Source organism: Lycorma delicatula, chromosome 1 (genome assembly GCF_047948215.1).
Source record: "Lycorma delicatula isolate Av1 chromosome 1, ASM4794821v1, whole genome shotgun sequence".
Taxonomy (NCBI): Eukaryota; Metazoa; Arthropoda; class Insecta; order Hemiptera; family Fulgoridae; genus Lycorma; species Lycorma delicatula.
Genome location: NC_134455.1, coordinates 123,752,651 through 123,766,225, shown reverse-complemented (window position 1 = coordinate 123,766,225; position 13,575 = coordinate 123,752,651). Strand labels below are relative to the sequence as shown.

The following is a 13,575-nucleotide window of genomic DNA, read 5'->3' as shown; positions in this document are numbered from 1 at the left end:
ATTCAGGGGCAATGCCTTTTATTTTTTAAACTACGGGGTTGTGCATCCACTCTTTCTGGCATGATCTGTACAGTATATTATATAAACTGATCAAAAACAGATTTATCTATGTATTAATGGAAATTCTATCCACACAATGTATGTCTGCCTGAGAAGCAGAATGCACCATTTTTTAACCATTCATAAAGTTATATGGTGAAATACATCCAGGGAATAATTCTTTAAACTATTAAAACAGAACTTTCATCTCCTTTTAATAATTATCTTTGGATATAATAAGATCTGTGTCATCTGTGAAGAGGTTAACAACAGTTCAAGATTTTGAGGCAGATAATTAATGAACAATAAAAAAGCAATGGACTGAAAACACTTGTCTATGAACTGTGCACTCTACATCTTGAACTAAAAAAAAAAATCATGTGTTTATGTGTATATCTTAACCAAAAAAATGAAATTTCAACTGCCTGTTTACCCCAAATTGGTGAGGTATACTTAAACCAGTTGTATACAGCTCTTCTGATTCCACAGTGTGGAATCACCAGTCTATGCTCTTTCATTGGCAAAAAAGATTAAGGTAAATGGAATGTTTTACTGAGGTTACAAAAAATTAAAAATGGAATCTTCTGTGATCAATTCAATTTAAAATATTTTCTAAAAATCAGGAAATGGATGTATCAGAAGGCACTTTTTTCTTAAAAACCATACTGAAAGATTATCAGTTTTTTGTTTTTCAACAAATGTTAAAAGTGTGTTTTCTATAATTTTTTCACATACTTTAGAAAATTCAGACAGTAACAAAATTGGCATATAATTTTAGAAATAAAGAAATGAATCATTCTTAGGGAGGTTAATAAAAAAAGAAGTCTTAAGACAACTAAGAACTATCCTGTTGTTGAAAGATTTATTAATTAAATTTTTAAGAGGAACACATAGCAGATTATTGCAACTTCTTTTAAAATAACTGGCAGGAATTTTTTCAATACTCATTGAATGATTACTCTTCATATTTAAAATGCAAGTTTTAGTTTTCTGTTTACTTATGATAGAAAAATAGGGACATATCAAAAAAACTATTCAAAGTGAATGGCTTTGTCTGAAATGGAGCAAAATTATTGTTATTTGAAATACTGAAAAATAATTAATTAAATATCTCTTCTACATAAGTAGGGGATGAGATAATGGAAAATGTGTCCTTTTGTATTTCTAGTGAAGTTACCTGTTTTACTCCCAAATCTGCTTTTGCTATTGATAACTTCTCACATAGTTTTTGATTTGTTGTTTTAATATTAAATTATAAAATTATAATCTTTTAGCATTATAAATAACTTAAGCAAAAACCTATTAATAATTTTTCAAATATTTTTTAAGTAAATAAAATTTCCAGGATGCTACTAAATGAAATGTTCCAATATGAGGGATAATCAGTTTGGGTATTATTTATACCATACTCCATTAAACGGTACCATTAAGCGGTACTCCACTTATATTATTACATATTAGTTGAAGATATAATAAAAACATTCTAGAAGAGGATAAAGGGATCAGTACTAGAAGAAAGGGAGCAAGTATAAGATTCTCCGATGCAAAGAGTTCTTTGATATTTTGATGAGATGAAGCTCTGACTTTTTAGTAGATTATTATAAAATTATAAGTCTTGCCAGAATATAGTTTACAAATGAATGATAAGGAACAGTAATAATGGTGATAAGGAATTACAAGTCAATAAATGTCTTTGCAAAGAAGTTAGAATTAAAAAAGTAAAACAGGACAGATACTAATGTATAACAGTAACAAAAGATTGCTAGAACAAAAATGAAATAAAAAAAAAACAAGAATAACAGCTACAGAAGTATTTAATAAAAATAAAAAAGATAATTAAAAAACAACATTTTAAATTTCTTGAACATGGTTCCGCTGGTATATTTTAATAAAATAATTAAAGTAATTAATAAGTGATATATCCATAGACCTTACCAGCTAATAAGTGTTAAGTCTTTGAGATCTTTCAGTTTTGTCAAACCATCATCAGGAGTTAAAATATTATAATTAAGTCAAAAGTTAAAATACGTATATATTCATGACTAATTGCATATGTTAACAGTACACTCTAACTGAGTATACTGTTAACATGCAATCATGATTTTATATATATTTTAACTTTTCACTTAATTATATTTTGACTTGAAGGATAATTTTTGTGAGATGTTAGGTTGGAATTGTAAGATTCTGTGTTTGTGTGAAACATGGTTACTAAGAAAAAAATAGATAAAAAGCAAGACAAGAAGAGTTTGAAAGCTTAGAGTTGATTAAAAGAAATCAAATGGAGACTGAATGAAAAATAAACAAATAATGAGGAAAGTGAATGACAATAGAAAGTAAAACAGAACAATTCAGAGTAGAGAAATAAATTAACTGGGATTAATTAACATGAGAAGGAGTGATTAAAATAGTGCTAGTTGGATTAGTACAATGTTTGAAGAAGAGAGAACAGAAAATACAAAAAGTTTTAAATTATTTAAAATTAAATGGAATACAGAAACTTTAAAATTTAGATGGAAATTGAAAAATTAAGAAGTAGATGGTATAAGGTATTTATCTCAAGACAGATAGATCAGAATTTTATTATAACATTTTGTCTCATAATGTTACATTATTAGAATTGAATTGGAATTATCTCGCTTAGCTTTGCAGTTTAATTACTTTTCTGAAGTTAAAAAATATTTCCATTAAGTTGATGCCATTTATTTATTTTTTTTCCTGCTGATTAGCTGATTGGGTGGCCTAAGAAAGAGAATGTGTTCTGAAATAGTGATAATTTTTTAACTCCTTTGATTTTGATTTCTTCATATCTTCTTAATAATACTATTATAATATGGTGAAAATTATTTAAAAATTCTATCAAGAATACCGTTTTTATAATTCAAGCCCAGGCCAAATTCTTGTCATATTTTAATGCTATTGAGTACTCAACTTTAAAGTGGCCCAATCACATAATTTAGTCTACAAATAACAGTTTATTGGCAAATACTTACATAATAATTTGCAGAAGCTGTTGAAATTGATGTCCATCCACATCTATGCAGATTTCAACATGTTTGACAATGTTCCTGGTTACTCTTGTTAGCTCGTACCTAGTCTATTTCCTGGATGGCATTGGTAATGTTTATCTTCAATTCCTTCAGGGTGTGTGGATTGCTCCTATAAATAATTTCTTTTAACCAATCCCAATGAAAGAAGTCTGGACTAATCAGAAAAAATCCTTTAGAAATGACTCTTCCACTAAAAAAATCCTGTAGCATTTCCACAATAGAGTGAGCTATATGGCAAGTGGCGCTGTCCAATTGAAACCAGCAGTCACAATCATTCTTTTGTAGTAAGGCAATTAACTGTTGGATAAATTCTTGATAGATGGCAGCAACCACAGTTTTTGCAAAAAAACAAGGGTCCTTGTTTTTCATTCGTCACCTCGAAATTGCATATTACATGCCTACTTTTTGTGGGTGTAGGGGAGATTCCAGTAACTCTGACTATTAACAAATCCACTAAGGTGAAACCACACTTCATTCATCTGTGAAAAGCATTTGATCTAAAATGTCAAAGATGCCTCTAGTAAAGTTCTTGAACTATTGACAGTAGTGAACTCTTTTAGCATAATCATCATTAGTCAGCTCATAGAAACCTGCATTTGATATGGATAATATTTCAGCATTCTCTTCATTGCAGTGTGGGCTGAACGTAGTGAAATATTCTTTTCCCAACAAGTCTTCACAAAAATTTACTGGAGATCTTGTAACTACCACTTTAATGTCCTGTATGACCAGCATCGTTAAAACTGACCTGTATCGTGCACATTTCTGGTCCACCAGCACTGAACCTGAGTCATAAAGTATTTTAATTAACTTCTGAAAAACACTTTTCACTGTTGCTTTTCAAATTTCTCCCTGAACTTTCGCCAACACACAGCATGAGATTTCATCTCTAAATTAGTTTCCATCATGAATACACGTTCTTACAATTAACTGCACTTTAACAACAACACACGATTATGCTACCTTGTTCAAAAGCCAATGCTCAACAGAGACTGGCAATACTCAAATATGCAAGCAATAAACAAAACTCCCCGTTCCGGCTCTAGTCGTATCAACATCTTCCACATTATTTTACTTGTTTCAACATTGAGTTTTAACAAAAATATGCATTTAGTATACACTACTGACTGATATGGCCTCTTTTAAATTGAACACTGTATAAACTCCCAAATACTATCTCCTCCTGACCCACATTTCACTGTAGGAGTTTTAATTACATAAATAAACAACCTATTCTAGTAACCTAGGAATGTAAAAAGTTACTGGTATAGTGAATTTAAGAATGATGTATACAATTCTCAGACAGTTACCTGATTCATAAAAGTATATGATGTCCAGAGATATCTAGAATAATATACAAGATCAATATAAAAAATAAAATTCCCTTCAGTGTTACATCTGATAAATATGTAATTCAATTAGAAAAAAAATCTGGGTGTATTTTACAATAAAAACTATTCAATTTTTATAAATAAAAAAAGATTAAACTACAAGAAAAAATTACTATTTCTAGCAGGTCTGAGTTTCTTTTTTTAATGTTATCTTAACCAAATGTTACGCGCTGAATCAGTGTAACAATTATAATTAATATCTTCTCCATTAGAGCTACTATTAACTCTAATGATAAGTGCATCTATCATCAGTGATTAACTATTTTGTAACACTATAAGACCCAGGTTCAAATTCATTTACAAGTGGATTAGGCATGCAAAAAAAAATGGGCTCCTTAACTGCTTATCTCGTAAATTTATGATTTCAGAAAAATATGTAGTATGTTCTCTGTTCCTCTAGCAACTGGTACATACTAAACAGTGTTTTATTACCAAATAACTTTTCTCATGATCTGCGTAGTATGTTAAAGTAATATGTTAACTTTCACGAAAAATTCCAGAATCTTTTCTCTTTTGGTTCATATCCATATGACAAAAGGACAAGTAAGTATGGACTGGGGTGTTAGCTTAGTTATTTTGAGTGCTATTTTAAAACAGTTTTTTTTTTTAAATTGTTCTTTTTCATCTGAAAGAAGGGCAAAATTGGCTGTAGAAAAAAATACTATACACATCATTAGGTATTAGTGAGGAAAAGTGAGAAAAACACTTTTATGATTAGAAGCAAAGGGTTGAATACATATTAAAACGGCATTAAATGAATAAGTATAAACCCATAGCCAATGATCAATTAAGTAGTCATATTTTTAAAAAAAGTTTTGTTTTACGTTTGTAGGCCTCATTTCACAACTGAAAGTGGATGATATGTTTGAAAGTAAAAATGTATCAAGACTTTATACACAACAGTTATCACACAGTTGTGGAAATAGTTTCCCTGAAGAACCTGAGTCTTCTATTAAGATTTATGGTGTTGGGTCATTATCAACATTTCAAAAAAATTTTCACATGTAAAAACAAAACTGTCAACTGTTACAGTGACCAGGAATCTCCTCTGATATAATGCAGTTGAAAATTTATGTATGATTTTCCTAAAAAGGATGGGAAAATAAACAGTATCACAAAACTAATTTCATTAAATTAAAAATACAGTTATGATAATCTGATGAAGAAATAAATTAAAGTTATAGTATCTTTGATGTATTTAAATATCAAAAGTGAAACTAATCAAGAATAATTAAGATATAAGTAATAAATATTTAAAAATTATGTAAATATTAAACTGACATTTTATTTAATAATATCTTTACTTAGATTAATTTGTTGTACATATTAATGTACTTTTCACATAATGCTGTTACACCTTTAACTTGACTTGAATGCCCATTATATGTTTACTTCAGCGATACGCATTAAGTAATTAATTACTAACCTGGAATCTTTAAAATGAACAGTTGTTAAATTATATTTGGACTTAAGGCATCTTATAAAATTGTAGTCTGAAATTATAGAAAAAAAATTAGTACAAAACAAAATATTCACCTTCCTTTTCATCGTTTATGTCTTCCTTGGCTTCTTTACGTTTTCTAAATGCTTCTTGCCTTTCTTTTATTACCTAAAAAAAACACATACAAAACATAAATGGAAAGAACACAGTATTTTTATATTACTGTAAAAATGATATGTTAATTCATTATTAGATCAATTAAATTTTATTTGTAAGATCTATTTAACAAATAATATTATTAAATTTCTAAAATTTGTTATTTATAAAAATTGGAAAATTTAAATTAACTAAGTTGGGGTGTAATGTCATTATAGTATGTAAAATTGGTTTTATATCTTGCTGTATACCTTTAAGGATAAGACAACAACAATGTGACAGTCATAAATGGATGAATTCTATCACTGAAATAAGAAAGGAAAACTAACCACTAAAATCATAAGTAATTCGTTCTGTTATCGGTGAATCCAACAATACTTTTATTAGTTTAAAAATGTCTAGGAATTTGAAATTCAAGTAACTGGATTATCTAATTAAATTTTAAAACATTACATAAAAAACAAACTAGACAAGGATCCTAATGAAAAATATGTAAATATGATGTGATTCCCAGATAATTTAATATATCATGATACTCAAACATTTTTTTGGAAGAATTCATAAATATTTGGATATAAGTTCTCTTTAATTGATTCACTCTTAAAAAAAGAACTAACAAAATCAAATTAACATTTCTATAAAGATATGCAAACTTCTAATAAAAAAAAAATCCATGCATATACCTAAAAACAAATAAAAGAAAAAAATACTTTGTACAGTATTCACTAAAGTAGTAGTCAGCTTTATTACTGAAATTTTCACTCAGTTCATTGAACAGTAAACATTATTACTATCAGAAAGAGTAATTAATGTATTATATCTTAGAAATGTATAACAGCCTTAATAATGACATAAATATTAGAATAAAGTGTAGTGATAAAAGCAAAAAGTGGATAGGGTTTTCTGTAATTTGTTATACGAGTGTTACAAATTAGACTTTATACTTTTATATTTGGAGAAATTTTAATGTTAATTTTTCTGATTTTTTACAAATCAGGACAAAGATTAGTAATAAAAAATGTATTATTTTAACATTTTTCTTTAAAAAAAATTATATAATGCTTTAAATGGAATTAATCAATTGCTCTTTTACAATTTACATTTTTCAGAAACGAAAATTTGAGATCTAATGTATTTCTAGATATGTTTAATATTTCACTATGTATAATTGAAATAGTACAAATTTAATTTTGCTTAAAATGTTATGAAGTTTAACTAAAAATATTAAACACTATCACTTAGTTATTAAATAAAATAAGTGTATAATAAAACAACAATAATAGTAATTTTAATTTATGAAATATCACTCTTGAGATAAAATTCCTATTTACTGACTTCACTTTTTATCATGTGAAAAATTCTTGTACTTACTGAAAATAATGTTTTTTTACAAACCAAATACACATTCTGTGTCTCAATGACTATTGTTTTTCTTTTCTGTATATGTAGTAATAGCCCATAAAACCATCTCAAGTATACTCAGAAAAGTTAGAAAAAATTTGTTTTAATTACATGCTGTATAGAAACAAATAGTTACCAAATTAAAAATGATGTCAAAAGTTTCAGACTGGTACTTCAATGCTTTCAAAAATATGGAAAAATAAAGAAGCTTAAATGATCTACATGTCATCGCGTGTAGTAGAATGTTAAAGGAATAGACTACACTTAATCAGTGACGGTTAATTTAATACTAAAATAATAATATTGCAAGATATAAAGTTTTAGGAACTGTTAGTGATAAACTGTAACGATAAATATGTTGAGCTTGACAAATACTTTTATCAAAAATATCTAGGCACAACAAAAACACATCTATAATGAACAGGATTTAAGTAATCTTCTCAGCAAGGGTCAATGTTAAAAGGTAGGGAGGAAATGTACATGGCAGTTAAGAGGAAGCTAACTGTGGTTGACAACAAAAAGGAATGGAGAAATACATGAAAACAGTGAAGTACTAATAATCAAAAGATGTCAATTGTAGTTATGTATGAGGACGATTCAGAAAGTTCTCAGCCTGAAAAGGAAACCTAAGATTCAGAAATTTTTATTTTATGTTTCAACATGCTCACCTTGTAATTCAATACATTTGATCAACTTTCCAACTTTTTCTTAACCTCAGTGTAATTAAATTCATCCAGTTTTGCAAATGAAGAGGTTGTCTCAGCTTTTCCTCTGCATTTGAATTGAATCTACATCTAACAAGCTAATTTTTCAGGTTTGGGAAGAGGAAATAATTCCTGGGACTTAAATCTGGTCCGTCTGGAAACACTTCAAAGCCTAGTTCACGGTTTCGTAGCAACAACCTGAGACATGTGTGGCACATGACCTAAAGAACACTTTCTTTGTTGAGAGACTCAAAAAATATGCAGACTTTAAGTCTGAATATCACCCTTCAATTGGTCCAGTAGTGAAACATAATACTCCCCCAGTTAATATTCAGCAGCCCACTTTTTTACAGTTGAAAACATAGAAGAAGAATCCTTTAAAGTTGAACCTAACTTTTTTTGTTTTTCCATTTCTAATGAATGTACAGAATGCCGTAAAACCTTGGGAAATGAAATTGGGACACTAGTCAAAATATTCGATTTTTGAATTTGTAGTGCTCTTGAATTTGTTGGAGCTCAAGTAAAATCAGAAAAATTATCCAATCAAATAAGAATGTATGTGTAAGCTGCAATATACTTTTATTTAATCTATAACAATACTGGAAATAAAAAAAAAAAATATTGTGATTACATTAATGAGCTCATATGTCATACCATTCATATATTTCAGAGATTTTTACAGCCTTCAAGAGGGATTGATAGTTTTGGACATACATATAAAATTCAGAACATGTCATGTTGAAATTGTAGTGATTGTGCAGTATGCTCTCTATTGTTCTTATACTTAACAAATTTCTTTCATCAGTTCACTGTATAACCATCAAAGAAAATATGACTTCAAAATTTGCATTGTGTGCAGGCACAGAGAAAATATACTGACAGATATTTAGTATTTTTGAATGCTGTTCAGTATGGTTTATAGTCTTGAAAAAGTTCAGCTACTCATCTTGAACACTTGTGCTTTTGTATTCAATAGCAGCCAAGTTAGCACTTACAAACTTTTTTACGCAAACAAATTGATCAAACACTTCAGCTTCTGAAAACTGCACTGTTTTTGCTTTTAAGTGAGTGTATTTTCTATGTTTTTCCACTCAGGAACTTTGTTTACGTCATCCAACTAAAATTATTCATACGCTCCATTGAGGAGGGCCACTGCTGACAGTAGGTCAAAGCTGTGTCAAAAAATTCAGTAGTTTCAATATTGAATTTACGAATCACATTTTTACTCAATTCATCCCTGATAATATCTTTTTGACTTTCAGTTCAAAAATGTTTTTTTTGTTCAAGTAAAACAGTCAATGTTTCATAATTGACAGTATTACCACTGTCACACATTTTGGAACCAGGAATTGCCTGCAGTGATACACCAATAAAGAAAATCTTTAAGTATGTTAGATTGAATTAAATAGTAGATATTTACTAACAATAAGTAGTAATTTCAAAATAGCTACATATAAAATAAAAATAAATCTATTCCTTCAAGTTGGGATCATTCCAAATGGTCTGTTGGTACAGTGCTTAACTTCAAAATCTTTGCCAATCCGTGAAGTATGTCAACCTTGTGGATGTATGATCATGTTTAACTGAAGCAGCCCACTTTTGTACCACAGAAATGAAGGTAAAGAATCCTTTAATGTAGAATCTAACTCGTTTTACATCTCTGTCGAGGTTAAACATTTTAAAACAAAGTATTTTACACAGCTTGAATTTCAAGCTTATCCACTTTTCGTAAAATATCAAACTTTACTTGATTACGACAAAGGTTGCATTACCCAATTGCCACAAAAACGTGACTGAAAATACGCATCTGAAACTTTACAACCACCCCACCTAACAGACCATATTTGACGAATGTTGCCATCTAGTCATACTTTAGTCATCTGTTCATAGGCCAAGAGCATCTGATAATCCTGGTATTTTTATCTTGGAAAAATATTGTCACTTGGTCATACTTGAGCCGTCTTGTACACTGAGAATTATCTAAGCCATACTGGTATTTTTATCTTGATAACCTTTTCTGATTCACTATTTTGGCACTCTACATATACTCATACAATAAAAGCAATACTGAAATCCTTCTTTTTCTTTTGACTTATGATAAAATAAGAAAAGAAAGAACAAAAACATTTCTTATCATAGAGTGCGATATTAACAGTTTATAAAATTGGATTTTTTGAGAGTATTAAACAAAACCAATATACCAGATCTGTGAATGAATGAAGAATTTTTAGTGTTCTTGCTTGTTCTCTTCCAGTAGGTGATAACCTAAAAAACCATTCTCTTGAAAGCCATGGTGATAATATTCTACGTATCACTAAGTTATTCATTCTGAAACAATTTGAATTATTATTAATTTATACAAACATTTAATAAATCTGTTATGATAATAAATAATTAATAATAGATAGTTGTTTAAAAAAATAATCAAGATATAGAAATACTGGTACTACTTTAGTAAATTTTTGATTCCATTGAATATTTGATTTTTTATTCCCAGAGTAAAAGATTATTTGTAAAAGATTTCTTGTTGTCTCCTTCACAACCCAAAAATACTGTAACAAAAATACATCAGTAAACTAAGACAATGGATATAATAACAGAATATAATTGATTAATAATACCTCTTTCTTTCTCTTTTTTCTGTTTAACCTCCAGAACTACTGTAAGGTATTACTTCAGAAGACGAATGAGGATGATATGTATGAATGTATATGAAGTGTAGTCTTGTACGGTCTCAGGTTAACAATTTCTGAGATTTATCGGGAATATATTCCTGAGTTAAATTGAAACCCAACCACCAAAAAAAAAAAAAAACAGTATCCATATTCTAATATTCAAATCCGTGTTAAGGTAACTGCCTTTACTAGGATTTGAACCTTAGAACTCTCAACTTTGAAATCAGTTGATTTGCAATGATGAGTTAACCACTAGACCAACCTTGTGGGCTAGATTAATAACACCTGTTTTAATTAATAATATACCTGTTATTAGATTTAATAAAAAATACTATCCATCTGTATCCCATTCCACCACATTTATTTGGCATCAGAAATTATATACATACATTATCTATTCATTTAATTTTTTAATTAAATTTTAGAACCCTAACTCTTTTGTAGTTTTGGTCTAATTTTTTTTGTATTTTAAGTTGATAAAGTGATAGGAATACACAAAGTAAAATAAATTTATTTTATAAAATTTTAAACTTAGAAAATTTAGATTTCTCATATTTAATCATCAGTAAATTAAACACTATATATAGATTTCAGACCCATTAGTTAGAAATATGTGTGTTTGTGTACAAATATAAGTTGTAGTCATAATAACACAAATAACTCGCCAATCCCTGATCAAAGAAATATAAGTGGCATTACCTATTTTCTTAAAAAACTGATGATACTGTAAGTAAAGTTTTCATTGATTCATCAAGACTACATCTTATTGTAAAGAATGGAGTTATACTGCACATTATTATCCTATGTAAGAATGCAAATTTCTTTAAATAATATTACTAAACACTGATGAACAGAGTAATTTTGTTTTATAAAAGAAAAACTAATTTAATTTTAAATTAACTGATGGGTACAACTTTTAAATGGGTTGGTACAGTGCTGTGTAACATTAAAATGAGTGCTATTTATTTACTTTTGCTAATACTTAGTAAAACTTACTTACTTGGTCAACTTACTTTTTTGTAGCTTTAGTATATTTTTCTCCTCTATCAGGAAGATTTGAAAGGGAAAATCCCATAGCAGCTTCTAAAAAATAAAAAACTAATTAAATAAATAAATATGAATATAAGACTCTTTCTGTAGTTTAATACCATTATACATTTTAAATAAGTTTAATTTTTTATTCTGATTCCTTTTCATGTGATAAGATTTTAATAAAAGCTTTAACAACAGAATTTTATTTGACACCAATGTATTCCACCAGGTAAAGGCAATTTTATTTAAAAAGTTTTTTTTTTACATTAACTAGTTTTCTTTATATTTCACAAATACATGATTTTTATAAGGTTTTAGGTTCAATATGAGTGTGCTAAAAAATATTCCACTATATTCACTCATTTATATTAATGCTTGTAATACGTGTAAATATTTTCAATCTATTATGTGACACTGAGGTAGTTATGTATCATACCATAAAATGGTATCACACAAAATGTCTCCACTAATTTCAGCCTATTCATTCCAAAAGGATTATTGATCATTCTCCAAGAGTTATAAGCATACTGTATCAAGCTTTCTAGGAAAGTGAGGTTCCCATTGTCTTTTTACCAAGTGAAATAAAAACAGATGCATATCAGCATACCAAGTCTACTAAAATACATGTTACAATCAGTTCCACAAATAAAATCACTGTTAATGACAGGGCTTGACTGTATAATGAACATCATTCTATACACATGCCCCGTATCATACCAGAAAAGGCATAGGAATTTTCAAGAATTATAAGCTTACTATCCCAGGCTCACTCGGGAATGTGAGGGATGGGGTGATTTCTGGTTCCTTCTTTTGCTGATACTCAGTAGCATATCAGCACGCCAAGCCCAACAAAATGGAAGTAGCACACGGCTCCAAAAATAATGTCCTTTCATCACAGGAACTGTATAACAACGTGTTTACTATTACAGAAAATTACTCTGGTTGTATCTCAGATACTTTGTATGAATCACAGTGATAAGGGTTAAGTAATATTTTTTACTTATCTAAGAACTTAAAGTATTGAATTCGAATTGAAAAAAAATAGTTTACCACAAATTATGTCCAGTGTACACTTTGAAACAAAAGGTTCAACTTCAATAACTTTTCCCTCATGTTTCAATAACTCAATTGACAACAGTGACCCACTACGATTAAAAACAGGTACACAGTGTTCCAGTATTCGAAAATGAAATGCTGGTGTTAGAAGTTTACGACGATATTGCCATTTAGCACCTGTAATTTACATTTCACTGAGTTAACATAATAAAAACACAAAAATGAACTAATTAAATATACTATTAATTAACTAAAAGTGATTCATAAGGATAAGTATAATTTCTTCTACCTTGAGTTCAGTAGAAAATATATGTTTATATGCAATCTAATTGATAGTTTTCTTTCATATGTTGTTTGTCACCAGTTAAAATAATACATAAATTACTAATTTTAATAACAAACAGAGCCATTTATTGGCACTGAAATCACTACAAGGGAGACTGAAATACTACATTAAGTTAAAAGTAAATTTGAATTTTTTTTTTGCTTGAAATTTTGATGAAATCACCATATAAGTTTGAAGCTTGTGCTTAGGATATGGAAATGTAGTGTATGAAAAATGCCATGCCTAACTGGGATTTGAACCCAGGACCTGGATGAAAGGCCGAGACGCTACCACTTGTGCCACAG

At 28.7% G+C, this 13,575-nt stretch overlaps 1 protein-coding gene across 1 annotated transcript in view; it reads right to left on the bottom strand.

The window, feature by feature from the left end:
- The window catches only part of LOC142321836 (cytochrome P450 4C1-like), a 68,311-nt gene that overhangs the window by 19,929 nt on the left and 34,807 nt on the right, over window positions 1-13,575 (bottom strand). The window contains exons 5-8 of the mRNA XM_075360289.1: window positions 12,940-13,122; window positions 11,871-11,940; window positions 10,384-10,510; window positions 6,017-6,089 (exon numbers count right to left, since the gene is read on the bottom strand). Coding sequence (XP_075216404.1) covers window positions 6,017-6,089; window positions 10,384-10,510; window positions 11,871-11,940; window positions 12,940-13,122 — 453 coding nt within the window. The remainder of the gene's footprint in view (window positions 1-6,016; window positions 6,090-10,383; window positions 10,511-11,870; window positions 11,941-12,939; window positions 13,123-13,575) is intronic.